We start from the raw sequence: 14,224 nt of genomic DNA, 5'->3' as shown, positions 1-14,224 counted from the left end.
TATTTCGTTGTTATTTCTGTACTTCTGCTACCACCTTCCCCTGTGATTTTCACCTTCTTCTTGACCTGTTCTACTTGTTTATGAGTTCCCTCTCATTCTTGTGCATTCATATTTGCCCAAACCACTGACATGTTTATTTCTAGAGTTATGCTGTCATACATCTGTGGTCCTCTTGTTTCTTCAACCACTGTTTCCTGTTTCCACAATTGTGATTTTATTTCCATGTTTACTTTCTCCTGTTCTTCCTTCCCTTTCTTTAATTCATTATCCCTCTTTTCCTCCCATGTTTTAAACTTTGCCTCAAAACTTGCAAATCATTTTCACTGGTCTTGTTTAAGTTGTTTAGAGTCTGATTCAAGTTCACTTAATATTCATGCTTTAATTCCTGATTTGACCTTTTATTTTTGTCTATTTGTGTAGTTACTTTTTGTTTAATGACAATTCCTTTTCTTTTGATCATGTATCTGATTTTTCATCTAACTCTTTGAATTCATCAGTATTTCAAAATTGAAACCAGTGCCTTTGCTTGGCTTTGGTGTTTCTTCGAAAATGTCATACCCACTGTCCTTGCTTTCCCCCACGGCTTCCCATCTTTCTATTTCAGGTGTGGTTACAGCTTGTGCACCAGCTGCTTTCCCACTCCATCATGTCTTCAAAGAATAATTTTGTTGAGTTAGCTATTGGAGTTTCCTCCATTCTTGTTCCATTTCACCTCCAGACAACCAGTTTTCCTGTTCCTCTACATTTGGCTGATAATCATCCTCATCTGAAACACTCTCTTGTTGGATTTGCTCTACACAGAATATTGGCTCCACTTTACACTATTTGAAATTTACTACTATTTTTCTGAACATTATCCCAAATTTACCAAAATTCACAGTTCTAAAATTTCTCCATTTTGACATGCACAGTTTTACATAGCCTATGCAGCAGCTATTCCTGACTGCTTCCCACTGCACTGTTAATCAGCTTCTGCTGCACTATTTTTTGGTTGATGGACTGCTGCAACTTGTGACGTGTTTTGCACTTCTGCTGCTGCTGACTGCTGGCTGCTGATCATTATGATGCAGCATCTGCTTAATCAGTTATTCATCAGGAAATCTGACCTCTTATTCTTTTTTTCTTTCTTGCAGTGGCTGTTCAGTCATATCTGAAATGTTAAAAAAGAGTTCCTTCTTTTGGTTCAAATGGCTCTGAGCACTATGGGACTCAACTGCTGAGGTCATTAGTCCCCTAGAACTTAGAACTAGTTAAACCTAACTAACCTAAGGACATCACAAACATCCATGCCCGCGGCAGGATTCGAACCTGCGACCGTAGTGGTCTTGCGGTTCCAGACTGCAGCGTCTTTAACCGCACGGCCACTTCGGCCGGCGTTCCTTCTTTTGTTCTTCTTATGATCACAAATGAGGGTCTTGCAGTCAATGTTGCCACACATCACCACATATAAGCTGCCCCTTTTTTATATCAGTTTGCTGGAAATGTTTCAGTCTGGTACATGCATTGGTAATTACAGTCTCAACCATGTAGCCTGTGACACATTCCCTACCTACTCCATTCACACTAACACAAAAAAATCCCATTCAAAGGTCATGAAAGTGATTTGGATTATATATTAGATACTCTGTATGAAAGACTCAATTTTATTTGTTCTTTGCCTGAAAATCTCTTTAAGACAGTTTCTAACCACACTCGCACTACACTTGCATATACTCACCACTCACGATATAAAATGAGTTAGCAATTGTCTTTCTTTTTATGTATGGTTACCCTTTCAATGTTAAACATTTCATAACAGATGAAATTGGTATTTTTAACACAAATCCCATGATCACCCTCTCATACATATTCACCTCCTGCTCATGTGATGGCTTTGAGTATCACTAAAGTGCAACCGACTCACTGCCTCCCACCAACCAATCTGTAGGGACCAACTCACACCTTCCTGAACTTTGGGGCACCCTCATAGCAGTGCCTGTCGCCATAGCAAAGAGGGGCACAGTGCTGTAGCTAAGAAGTGTAAGGGGCAGATTTGATCAATCGAATGCTGAATCAGCATCTGTACCCTTACAAGCCTGAAGGCCCTAATCTCATCAGATTAGATAAATAAGTAATAAATCAACCATTACAATTTACAGAAAGTGATTGATCACAGCACTGCATCATTTGTAATATACAGACTATCAGACACGCCATCATAGTGCTGAATCAAAATTCTTATACATAAGGTGATTTTGCTAAATGGAGACAAACTGCAGGATAAGGATAAGGAGCAGTAAAAGTTTTATGTAAATGGGTTACAAGTGGGGTAAACAATATTTTGACAGCGTATGTTTCAATGAATGAAAGCACACATGGGAACACACTAGGCAAGTGGGCATGTTCTGTTTTTAATTGTATTTTAGCTTCATGGTCAAGAGTAGTGATATAGAGCACTAACATGCAGTAGCCACATCGCCCTTCATACCACCAAAGGTGCAGTTACCAGTAAGGGTGACAGGATCACCCACAGGAAGGATGACTGATCCCACGAGGTAGCTGCCAATAATCCCTGTCCGCATACTGATGCTGAACTGGAGCTATTGGTACACTGCCACCAAACCATGGAGATTCTCCATAGCCTACAGGTGGTTATTGTGAAGACTGATCATGCATCTCTTATGAAGATATCCTCACCTGTGAATAGGATCGATGACAGTAATCTCAACACTGTAGTGCATTATACAATGAACCTGCAACAAAACCATTACCACAGAGATAATTCCATAGGTAAAAGACCTGTACATTTTGCGATATGGATAGTGGCAGTTGTGGAGAATATTTCAGACCATTATCTGGCATACCCCAAGAATGTGGGAAACTGCTTGGTGCTGATATCGAGGTCACTGTTAAATATCTTTAATCTGCACTTTCAAAGTGGGGGTACCTTACTTGGTATGCATTTCTGGTCTTATTGCATATGACCTGCTTTTACTCCTTTATCCTGTGGGTGATTGTTTCTTGTAGTTTGTCCCTATTTAGTGAAATCACCCTGTGTGATGTAAGAATCTACATATCTACTAAAAGTCCATATTTTCCAAATCGATAATAATAATAATAATAATAATTTTATTGTCTTTAAGCCATTACAGCAATAGACAAAGTCATACACATAATACAATACAGTACATGCAATAAAAGAACAGAATTGTTATTAATGTTACAGTTTAATATCACAGGTCATGAAATCCTTTATATTGTAGAATGGGTTTACAACTAACCAGTCATAAAGTGTTTGTTTGTGTTGTTGCTCTGGTAAATTTTGTATAGCTTGTGGGAGTTTGTTAAATAATTTGTGGCCCATAGGTTCATAACAGTTAAATGATTTTGACAGTGTGTGGTAGGGTGTATAGATACAGCTGTTCTTCCTAGTGTTGTAACAATGTATATTTGCCCTGCATTGTACTTTAGGTAAGTTCTTTTTTTTGTAGATTAAATCATAATAAATATATAGGTTTATTACTGTCATGATTTTTTTGTTGAGTAAACAAATGTTTACAGTGAGCCTTGTATGGTGAGCCTGTAATTATCCTAATAGCTTTCTTTTGTAGCAATAGTATACCATGCACACAAGTGAAGTTTCCCCATAAAACAATACCATAGGATATGATGCTTTGGAAAAATGAGTAGTAAGACACTCTAACATAATTTTTAGGTACACAGTGCATTAATCGCCTTAACAAATAGATTACCCTAGACAATTTACCACTAATATACTTAATATGTGGATTCCAGGAAAGTTTATCATCCAAATACACCCCCAAAAATTTAACACAACTAGGATCATCTGATGGAAACTTGTCTATTAAACTAAATACCATCTGCTGGGTTTTGCTTTCATTAAGCAAGAACCCATTTTCTTTAAACCAGAGTGAAGCTTGCTCAATTGTTTCTGTAACACATGTTTTAAGGCTATAAAGATAATTACTGCTGTTCAGAAACGTTGTATCATCAGCATAGAGTACTGCTGTGGATTTAATAAATGATGGCAGGTCATTTATCAATTAGGAAAAGGAAAGGGCCCAGCACAGGTCCCTGCGGAACACCTACCTTAACTTGTTCTATACTCGACATTTTTTTCCCAACACAGATGGCTTGCTTACGGTTTTGTAAATATGATCTTAATAGCTTAAGGCTGTTACCTTTAACACCATAAAAGTCCATTTTCTCGAATAGTAGTGTATGTTCTACACAGTCAAAGGCTTTGCTTAGGTCACAAAAAGTCACTTGAGCAAATCATTTATCTTCAAATACTTGATGGATGTATTTAACAACATTGTCTATGGCATCAATGGTTGACAGGTTTTTCCTAAATCCGTACTGTGATCCGCTTATTAATTCTATGTTATCAAAGTAAACAGATAATTGTTGGTAAATTATGCATTCATTGGCTTGTTAATTGCCACAAACAGCTGCAACAGATAGTTAACAAGGGTATATATTTTTTTACATTTGAAATTACAAAATCATTAAATATGAAATTAAAACGTAGTTTTGGAAAGGTAATTGCGGAAAATAGTTCTGTTTTCTATAACTAACAATAATGGTACTCTGTTGGAGATAAGTGTATATCTGAAAATGAGTTCTCTGTAAAAATTCTCCCTAGTTTCTTTCAATGCTTTACCACTCCATAATTTCATCTTTATTCATTTTGATCTTATTTGTGATTTCTGTCTTGGGTATTAGTTGTTTTAGAAGTAGCAGTTGCGAGTCCTCTGTATGGAAGAAAATGTTATTTTTCCTTTTGTTTGTCTTTTTCTAGATCATTGTCAGTCAACTGCCAATCTACCAGTGAAATTAGTACATTTCTTACCTTGACACACTTATGTGGGGAAACCATTGGGAGCAGTGTAGGCTGGGTTTTTGTCTAACATGCCATTTAATGTTACATTGCAGTGTGTAAATATCACTAGCAAAATTTTTGACTAACATTTACATTGTTTGTGTCACAGGCTGCGGGAGATAATAAAAATTATGTTTTTGAAACAGATATTATTTTTATGTTACAAGATATTTTCCTTTTTTAACTTTTGGTGTGAATATATTGCTTTTTGTCATGTTTCAGGTGAACCGAGTGCTCTGAATGTATTAAAGCCACAGTCTGGGGAGGTGCAACCTACTGAGCAATGTCAGACCACTTCATCTGGAATAGGCGTGTCCTGTAAGCAGCCTATTAATAATACTTCCTTTAATTAGGTGAGAGCCACTTGTAAAATGTTTGAACATTGAGAAACATGTAGAGGCAAGATATTTTCTGTACAAGTACTACACTTTTGTTTTGACTAACTTCATGCAAGCATATAATCCTTGTAAATGTACCCACCCTTCAGAACTAAAATTTGTTATCAAGTGAGATGGCACAGAACTCAGAATCTTGAGTGGGGTTCAGATGCCAAACTGACCACCCATATTCAAGTTTTCTGTGGTTTCTCCAAGCTGGTTAATCATATGTGTACACAATTATTTTGAAATGGACATAGCCAGTTTACTATTCTGTCCTGCTGTCTGAGGTTTGACTCCATCTATAATGACAAAGTCACATAATAGGACATCAAATCTTAATCTTCCTTCCCCCTACCAACCCGCACCCCTTCCCCTCTCTCTCAAAAATGTGACAGTGTCAGATATTGCATATCACACAGACTGAGCTATCTCCTAACTGGTGGGAAGTATCCTCAGTAACCTTGCCCAACCAGATCTCTTTCTGTATGGCTGCCTTCTATGGGTATCAAAATAACCTTTCAGCTGGGTTGGGTAACTGATTGTGTATAAGAAATTCATGTTAAAGAGCTGTCAGAAGTGCAATCCTCATTGTGAAAACAGGTAACTTTTATTTTTTCCAAAGGTTTTCATAAACCTTGACAGGAAAGGGGATAAACTTCATAACACACTTAGAAAAGTTTATGGAATCCTTAACTCAGCAAGAGAATGAAAGGTGGCAGAATGGTATTGAACATGGTAATACTGTGAGGCAAGAATATTAAGAACAGGGGCAGTGATTACATTAAAAAAATCATACGTCTGTGTGTTGTCATTTAATTGATCTCTACAGTCAAAACCTTTTGCAGTAGACCTTGTTTACTCCACAATAAGTCTTGTAATCTGTGGACATCAACACTATGGCTGATTAACAGTAGATGTTTGGCTTTTGGATATTAACAGAAATCTCCTACCACTACTGGTGAATAGGGGATACTGTGATTGCTTGCTTAATTGATCTGGACTATTGGCATAGTTATATATTTCTGGAAAAGTGTTGTTACAAAAATAAAATTTATGTGAATGCATTTTGCTCAATGACATTATGTTTCTTGTCATACCTATCTTTATCAGGTTTCTGTAAGTCCATCTTTATACAGATGGTTTTAGGACAACTTCAGTTCAGTAAAAAATGTCGATTAAAAAATACATCTTTAGCCATCTAAATTTCCTGTTATTTTATTTGAGTAACCAGTTGCAGCACAATCAAAATTCAATGACTGTTGTCCATAGTTTTTTGATGCAGTGATCCTTTCGATCATCACTTGTTGACGAGTGATGATTGAAGGGATCACTGTGTCAAAAAAATACAGATGCCAGTCACTGAATGCTTGTTGCTATTTTGACTGTACCAGAGATGGGATTCTTCCTAGATGTTGGTCAGTGGAAGTGAAGATGGTGTAGTGCTGAAACTGATTGCTCAAATAAAATAACAACTGGAAATTTAGATGGCTCAATGTGTCTTTATGCAACTTTTTTTAAAAATTATTTATTTATTTTATCAGTTCCTCTGGCTACATGAGTGCACATGGCATTTCTTGCTCCAACTGAATTTTTTCCCCATGAGTAGAGTTATTTTTTCTAAATGCTATTCAGATAACTGAAGTGGTTGTGGCATGACTTGAAGCTCTATGAAGTGTTATTTATTCTTGTATTTCATTACAGAGTACTCTGCAACAGAAATCAGGAACTTTGGCGTGGTCTTGCTGCTGCCTAAATGCTTGTAAATTACAAATTTATTTTACAACACCAGTTCAAGCACTAAAAAAATGCTATTTTATCTTGTTTGGCAGTACCAAATACACTTACATTGCTGTCTGCAAGAACCACACCTTACACTGTGTGACTGCAATCAGTAAGTGATGCAGGTTTCTTGATACGGTAACTTTCCCACTCTGTTAAATTCCTATATCATTGATTACAACATCCTTCTTGTCCTTCCTTTGTAATAGAAGCATTTCCCCCTTCTGCATGCAAGCTTTTCTCTTTCGCTGAGTCTGTGGTTCAGAGAGAATATGGGGTATCTTTACTTGTTAGCTTTATCATACCATATGAAACTGTTGATTTTGTTTATGGCCTGTGAAGATCAAACCAAGTACTTTGCAATAAAGACATATTAGAAAATATTTAAACATCAGTTTGTACTTTAAGCAGCAACAAATTTCCAGCAGAAGTGTGAAGAAATTTGAAGTACATCCACAGAAACTTATGAACTCCTCAGGTAACAAGCATGAAAAGTTCACAAAATAATTTGGTATCTGGTACCTGCATGTGAAAACTGTAAAGAAGTATATATGAGTTAACAGCAAAAACAAAGGAAACACAAACCAACACACAAACACACATGTGACTATGAAACTTTGAAAATGAATAACCTACTGGGAAAATACATCAGTGTAATATCTGCAATGTTACCTAACAATTTACTGCTGAGTAGTTGCCGTCTAAGCAGCATCCCACATGAGCAAACCAGTTTTGACTTTACCTGTTGCCGCTTGCACATTATGTACTTAGGTAATGCATGGCTCTGTGTAAAAGGAATAGCTCAGTGTAGTCATGGTGTTGAGCCACACACATGTGTTTTCATGTCCAGCAGCTAACTCAATGCAAATAATAATCTGTAGCTGTGATCGTGCAGTCAGATAGTCTAGAACTGTGAATTAATAAAATATACAGAAATATTAAATAAAAGATAAATGACTAATTTAACAAAAATGTTTCTGTTCTAACATCTGCAATTGTTGTAGACAATAGAGAATTCCATTAAATAATGTTTGTCCACCACAGTACATCTCAAATAAATGGAAAGTTGTCCTACAATAGCCAATTAAAATACAGGCCAAAAATAACTTTATCAAATGAAGTAAAGTTGCGTTGAGAGAATGGTAGCAGAATCCCCAAGCTAACTAGTCATCCAAGACATGATGATTTACAAATTAACACATTTGAGATAATGTGTAGAAACTCATACCCTATGTATTCTCAGTTCCAAACTGCAATCAGAAAAAGTTAGTGTATTGTGGCAGTCATTCACTGTCCAGAATCAATCAACCATTTGACCAAAAAATGCACTATATCACCAGCAGGTCTGTCTTCTAAAAGAACGACCAAAAAGTATCTAGAATCACTTTCTTGAGTTACCACACAAAATAAATCTCTATCAACTTGACTTCAGTGGTGGTCTGCTGCTGCCTGCTTCTCCTTGAAAGCAATCCTTACCAAAAATGCCGTGTTTGTAAGTTCTACATACATAATTCAAATTGACCACTTCTCACACTAATGTTGTATATTTCAACAACATTTACATAGAGAAATGCTATAAGCATTCACACACACTCCGTTCATTTACAATAATTACAAAGAAAGATCTTTTCACAAATAAGTAAGCTAGTATTCTTGTGCAAGAGCGATCATATTAAATGACGGCACCTGAAACAATTATTTACGTCTGCTTGATAGAAGTGCCTTTTGGTTCTCTTTTCAACAGTGGTGTCAGCTACCACATGCAATTGACCACTAAATAAATGATTTTGTATTAACAGTTGTAATCAGTAGTTAAATAAACATCTAGCAAAAATAGTAACATATTCAAATAAATACACTAGTATGACAAGATATGAGGTATTTGTACTGCATTCATTTGCCATGTTATTATGGAGAATATGATCTTGTGACAAACATAGCATACTGAAAAAAAAAAATCATAATCAATCAAGAAATGAAATACAAGCATGTAAGTAGCTTTCAGGGATCATAGCTATAGTGCAATACTATCAACTGATATAATATTTGCTGAAATTGATTGAAGCATTTAAAAGTTGTTAATTCAGTGATTCATTGTGAAAATATTTACTTACTGTAAAATATTATCTTCTGTAGTTTTAAAGATATTGAATATATTGTTGTGTCTTTGGATGCAGCTCATTTTTCTCAAATTTGCAAATGTATTCAGATGTGTTTTATTGTGTAATTTTGATTTCTTGCTGAATTCCTAAGAGCTACACGAAGCCATCTTGCAACTTATTTGACACGTCTCCATTGCTGGTGCATTGCTGGCCCTCTTAAGTGATTGACCATCATCCAAATACCCTGTACTGGAATGTACCCATATCTGACCCTTCACTGATGCATTTGCACCTGGGTGTGCCTGGAGTGGTCACAGCAGCTGGCCCAGCTGCAGCACTTAGGCTGAGCCGGCCAATTTATGCTCCGAACCGTGGGCTAACTAGGAGTCAGCTGTGGAGATCAGTTCACCTCGTACCAGTTCTAAGTGGCTGAATAACTAGCCTACATACACACAGTGTTACAGGTGGATGCCGAAGTCTCTCATATGGAAGACTGAAATATTTAAAAATTCATTTCTTTTGGGGAAAATCAGGTGTTTAATTCATAATGTTCTATGAATTTCATTCTCCAGATGGCACGAGGTGTCTGGTACAATTGTTTCATGTTTTTGCAGGCAGATAATGAAGAACAGCAACACTTGCTGCTAACTAGTTAGCCTTTACACCACTGAGTGGGCTTACTTAAGTTACAGTAGGCTGTAGTACTTGTTCCATTGTTTTAGACCACAGAAAATATAAGTTTATGTGGCTGAACTCCCAAAATTTAATGGATAAACTGTTAAACTAAACATCAAGAACCACACTTAAGCAATTGTTTGGAGCCTGAATGCAACTTTACACACCAGTCAGCAGTCATTCTGATGAAAATGGTTCTGCTTGAATTGCACAGCACCCTGCTTAAAACAGATGGTGTATGATGTTTAGATGTAATGCCTGAGTTTTGTGGTGCATCTGTAACAATTGGTAGGGAATTGGACTGACAGTTATGTATCACAACCATCTGAGTTCTGTTAGTCAAGTATGATCTAATTAGCACAAGTTTGTTATTCTTATTACCATAGCACTCTAGCTTATTTATGAGTATTACATATGATATAGTGTCAAATGCTTTACTCATATCTAGTAGTAAGGCCCAACTGAATGAATTTTTCTGAAAACCATCAAGAATATCAGTAATAAGAGTTTATACTCCATTTACTGTAGACAAACCTGGCCTAAACCCAAAGAGCGAAGTGGAAATTAGATTTTATTCCTCAAAAAGCTGCAAAGTTGTATTTTAAAACAGCATTCTATTGCCCTGAATATTACAGGTATGAGTGATATTGGACAGTAACTTTCATGTCTGTTTTTATCACCTTTCTTATAAACTGGGAGAACAATAGTAACCTTCAGAACCTCAGAAAAGTTTTCAGTCTTAAAAGCATTATTGATCAGAAAGGGAAGAAGGGCAACAGTGGTGTTTTGAAAGGATGACATGTTAAGTTGCAGACAGGTGCAATTAAATGAAACTTACACATTAACTAGAGGTCACAGTCATCATCAGAAAAAGAAGGAAGAAACAAAGAAATTTTGATTGCTGGTGACTTTAATACAGATTTTCTAATGGAATCTTCCAGTAAACATTTACAGCAGTTAATAACGTTGTCTTTCAACCTAACTCCCACTGTAAACTTTCCAACTAGGATCACTAAATCCTCAAGGACAGCCATTGATAACATTTTTATAGACAAATCAAAGGAACAAGATCATATCATAAAACCTGTAATAAATGGACTATCAGATCGTGACATGCAGCTTCTTGTTTTCAATTCCACTTTTGCCAGCATTCTCAAAAATTTCAGTAAAAGTAATGTGCAGGCAGCATCTCAACCATCTGACCACAAATAACATATTATCAAGAACACAGTGTGGATATCTGAAGGATTCTGATTTCGAGATGGCTATTTACACCTACAGTGAAAATGTACTTAATTCATTAAATAACAAATTACAAGCAGCAGGCATTTTCTGTGATTTGTCAAAGGCATTTGATTGTGTCAACTACAACATCGTTTTAAATAGATTAGGATTCTGTGGTGTCATGGGTAGTGCTGCAAAATGGTTGAAGTCATACCTCGCTAACAGGAAACGAAGGGTGTCAGTGCAAAGGACTAGTGAATTAAGTCATCAGTCATCATTAGAATGGGAAGAAATTACATGTGGTGTCCCACAAGGATCCATCTTAGGGCCATTGCTTTTTCTTGTGTACATTAATGATCTCTCATCAGTTACACTGCCAGAAGCAGAGTTTGTTTTGTTTGCAGATGACACAAGTATTGCAATAAATAGTATGTCGAGTGTAGTTCTAGAAAGATCTGCTAATGATTTTTTCATGGATATTAATAAATGGTTTAAAGCCAACTCACTGACATTAAACTTTTAAAAGACTCACTATATGCAATTCAGAACCTGTAAGAGGTTTCCGCCCAGCATATGCATAAAGTATGAAGAAGTGCAGATAGAAGAGGTTGACAGTCTTAAATTCCTGGGATTACAACTTGATAATAAATTCAGTTGGAAGGAGCACACCACAGAACTGCAGAAACGTCTTAACAAATCTGTATTTGCAATTCGAGTGTTAGCAGACATAGGTGACATAAAAATGAAAAAGCTTGCATACTTTGCCTACTTTCATTCTATAATGTCATATGGTATAATATTTTGGGGTAACTCTTCAAGTCAAACAAAAGTTTTCATAGTCCAAAAGCGTGTAATATGTATTATTTGTGGAGTAAATTCACGGACGTCCTGTAGAAACCTGTTCAAAGAACTGGTCATACTAACTACTGCCTCTCATTATATTTAATCGTTAATGAAATTTGTCCTAAATAATATATCTCTTTTTCCAACAAACAGCTCAGTTCATACACACAATATCAGGAACAAAAGTTATCTGCACAAGGACTTAAAAGCACTTACTTTAGTTCAAAAAGGGGTCCACTACGCAGGAACACTCATCTATAATAATTTTCCAGCAAACATAAAGAATTTAGTTACAAATAAAGATCAGTTTAAAAGGAGCCTGAAAGACTTACTAGTGGCCAACTCCTTCTACTCCATTGACGAATTTTTTAGTAGAAACAAATGATGTATTGTATGTCCTCATACTATTAGTATTGTTATTTCACCTAAAAAAAAAAAGAAAAGAAAAGGAAAAAAAAGACATGTTCCACATCCACAAGGATCTCCTCAGCATAGATCTATGGAATGAAAAAATAATCTAATCTAATCTCATCTATAAAAGAGCTGCTCTGAGCTACTGGACTTGTTGATCATGTGTGTATGAGGTGTACTTACTTGTGTGAATGATTGGTATGTGTTTCTCTTTCTTTTTCTGGTGAAAGCTGTTGCCAAAAACTAGTGCATAAGTGTCATTTAATTGTGCCTATCTGCAGCTTAATGTGTCATTTTGATGATAAGTATCAGTCTGTCTTTTCCTTGATATTCCAACTGGAGTTCCCATTGTTTAATAATTTTGTTGTTTTTGAGATTGCATGGAGATTTTCATTATGAGAGCCACATATTTTTGTGAACTTTGTATGCAGTTTGGCAGGTAACTGTTTCCATTCAAAAGATAAGTTATGTGAGTCAGGTATATTATGGAAAGTACTTCCTGAAGTTGCATCCTCTGGTGTCGAGGTAGTAGGAGCATCACACTAAGTGCTATTTACAAAGAATTCATTTAGTATTTGTGGCAATATGGGAGTTTCACATCTGTTTTTATGTTTCACTGCTGTTGTGTTCATTACCTTCCAGGCAGCTTTACATTTGTCACTGGAATTATCAATGAAAGCATCGCTGGCTCTTTGCATTGCTGTCTTTATTTTGGTCCTGTATTTCTTCTTGGTTTTTCTGAACCTCTGTTTTGATTCTAAGTTACCAGTTTTAGTCATTTTATGTAGGCCAACAATAATGTTTCTCTGGTTATGCAGGTCATGTGTGAACCAGCTGTTCTGCTCTTTCTGTTTGGTGCACCATCTATTTTCATCTTTTTAGTTACTTGTGGGCAACAGCTTTGAAGCTCATTAATATCTTAGTAAATAAGCTAAAAGCATTATCATTGTTGTCTCAATTATATAGACCTACTCTATCAAACTTGAGTTATGATAATTGTTGTCTTAGTCATGTAATGTTTTCTGAATGTCTCTTAATGTGTTTCGGTTGCCGAACAGGATAGTTTTCACAACTGACCATCATCTGTAGGCTTTGGTTGTTAGATATTATTCAATCTGTTACTTAATATTGATATTCATCTTTTATCAAATTGGGGATTATGTTATACAGACCTGCATCAAACCGAGTTGGCTTGCCATTCACACAATACAAGCTGTCTGATCTTAAAATCTTTTGAAAATGTGTGACAATTGATGTTTTATGTGTGATGTTAATATTAACATTACTGATGTATCTTATCTTGCGATAACTATATTTTTCCAGTAGATATTTATTTATAAGTTCCATTTGGCCAATAAACTGATTCATATCAGAGGTTTGGGTGTGATAAATGGAGATAACCATTAACTCTGGTTTAGGAAATATTTCTGCAACAATTTTCCTTACAAAACTGATCAACTTTTTGTGTTACATATTCAGTGTAAAAGATTTTGTTTATAAAAATAGCAACTCCTCCATGTCTACTTTTGCTGATTCATATCCTTCTGTGATAGACAGAACAATTTCTGCAGGTGTGAGCCAGTGTTCATTTAAACAAAAACCGTGGTACAGAGGGCTGAGAAGACACGCCTCTGCATGAAGTCAGGATAGCTCTTGGGAGCCTGTGAAGCATCAATAATGCTAGTAAAATGTTATAAGAGTTCAGTTACTTATTCAGAATGTTTAAAAGTGATCACTCTTTCACACCAGTGTCAGCTGCTATTTCAGCTGCATGTTGGATTCAGCTAGGATTTCCACAACCAGGAGAAGATGTCAGTGACACAGCCACCACAGCAGACTGCTGGTGAGCAGGTGTGAGCACTCCCCAGCACAAAATGGCTCTCAAGCTGACTGCTGGTGATGTACTTGGTCCCACTCTGAATTCTACG

The 14,224-nt window shown here is 36.2% G+C and overlaps 1 protein-coding gene across 1 annotated transcript in view; it reads left to right on the top strand.

Annotated features, from left to right (window-relative positions):
• LOC126471115 (uncharacterized) overlaps positions 1 to 14,224 on the top strand; it is a 70,770-nt gene that overhangs the window by 38,176 nt on the left and 18,370 nt on the right. The window contains exon 4 of the mRNA XM_050099196.1: positions 5,105 to 5,200. Coding sequence (XP_049955153.1) covers positions 5,105 to 5,200 — 96 coding nt within the window. The remainder of the gene's footprint in view (positions 1 to 5,104; positions 5,201 to 14,224) is intronic.

This window comes from Schistocerca serialis, chromosome 3, assembly GCF_023864345.2.
Source record: "Schistocerca serialis cubense isolate TAMUIC-IGC-003099 chromosome 3, iqSchSeri2.2, whole genome shotgun sequence".
Taxonomy (NCBI): Eukaryota; Metazoa; Arthropoda; class Insecta; order Orthoptera; family Acrididae; genus Schistocerca; species Schistocerca serialis.
This window is presented reverse-complemented; position numbering and strand designations above follow the sequence as displayed.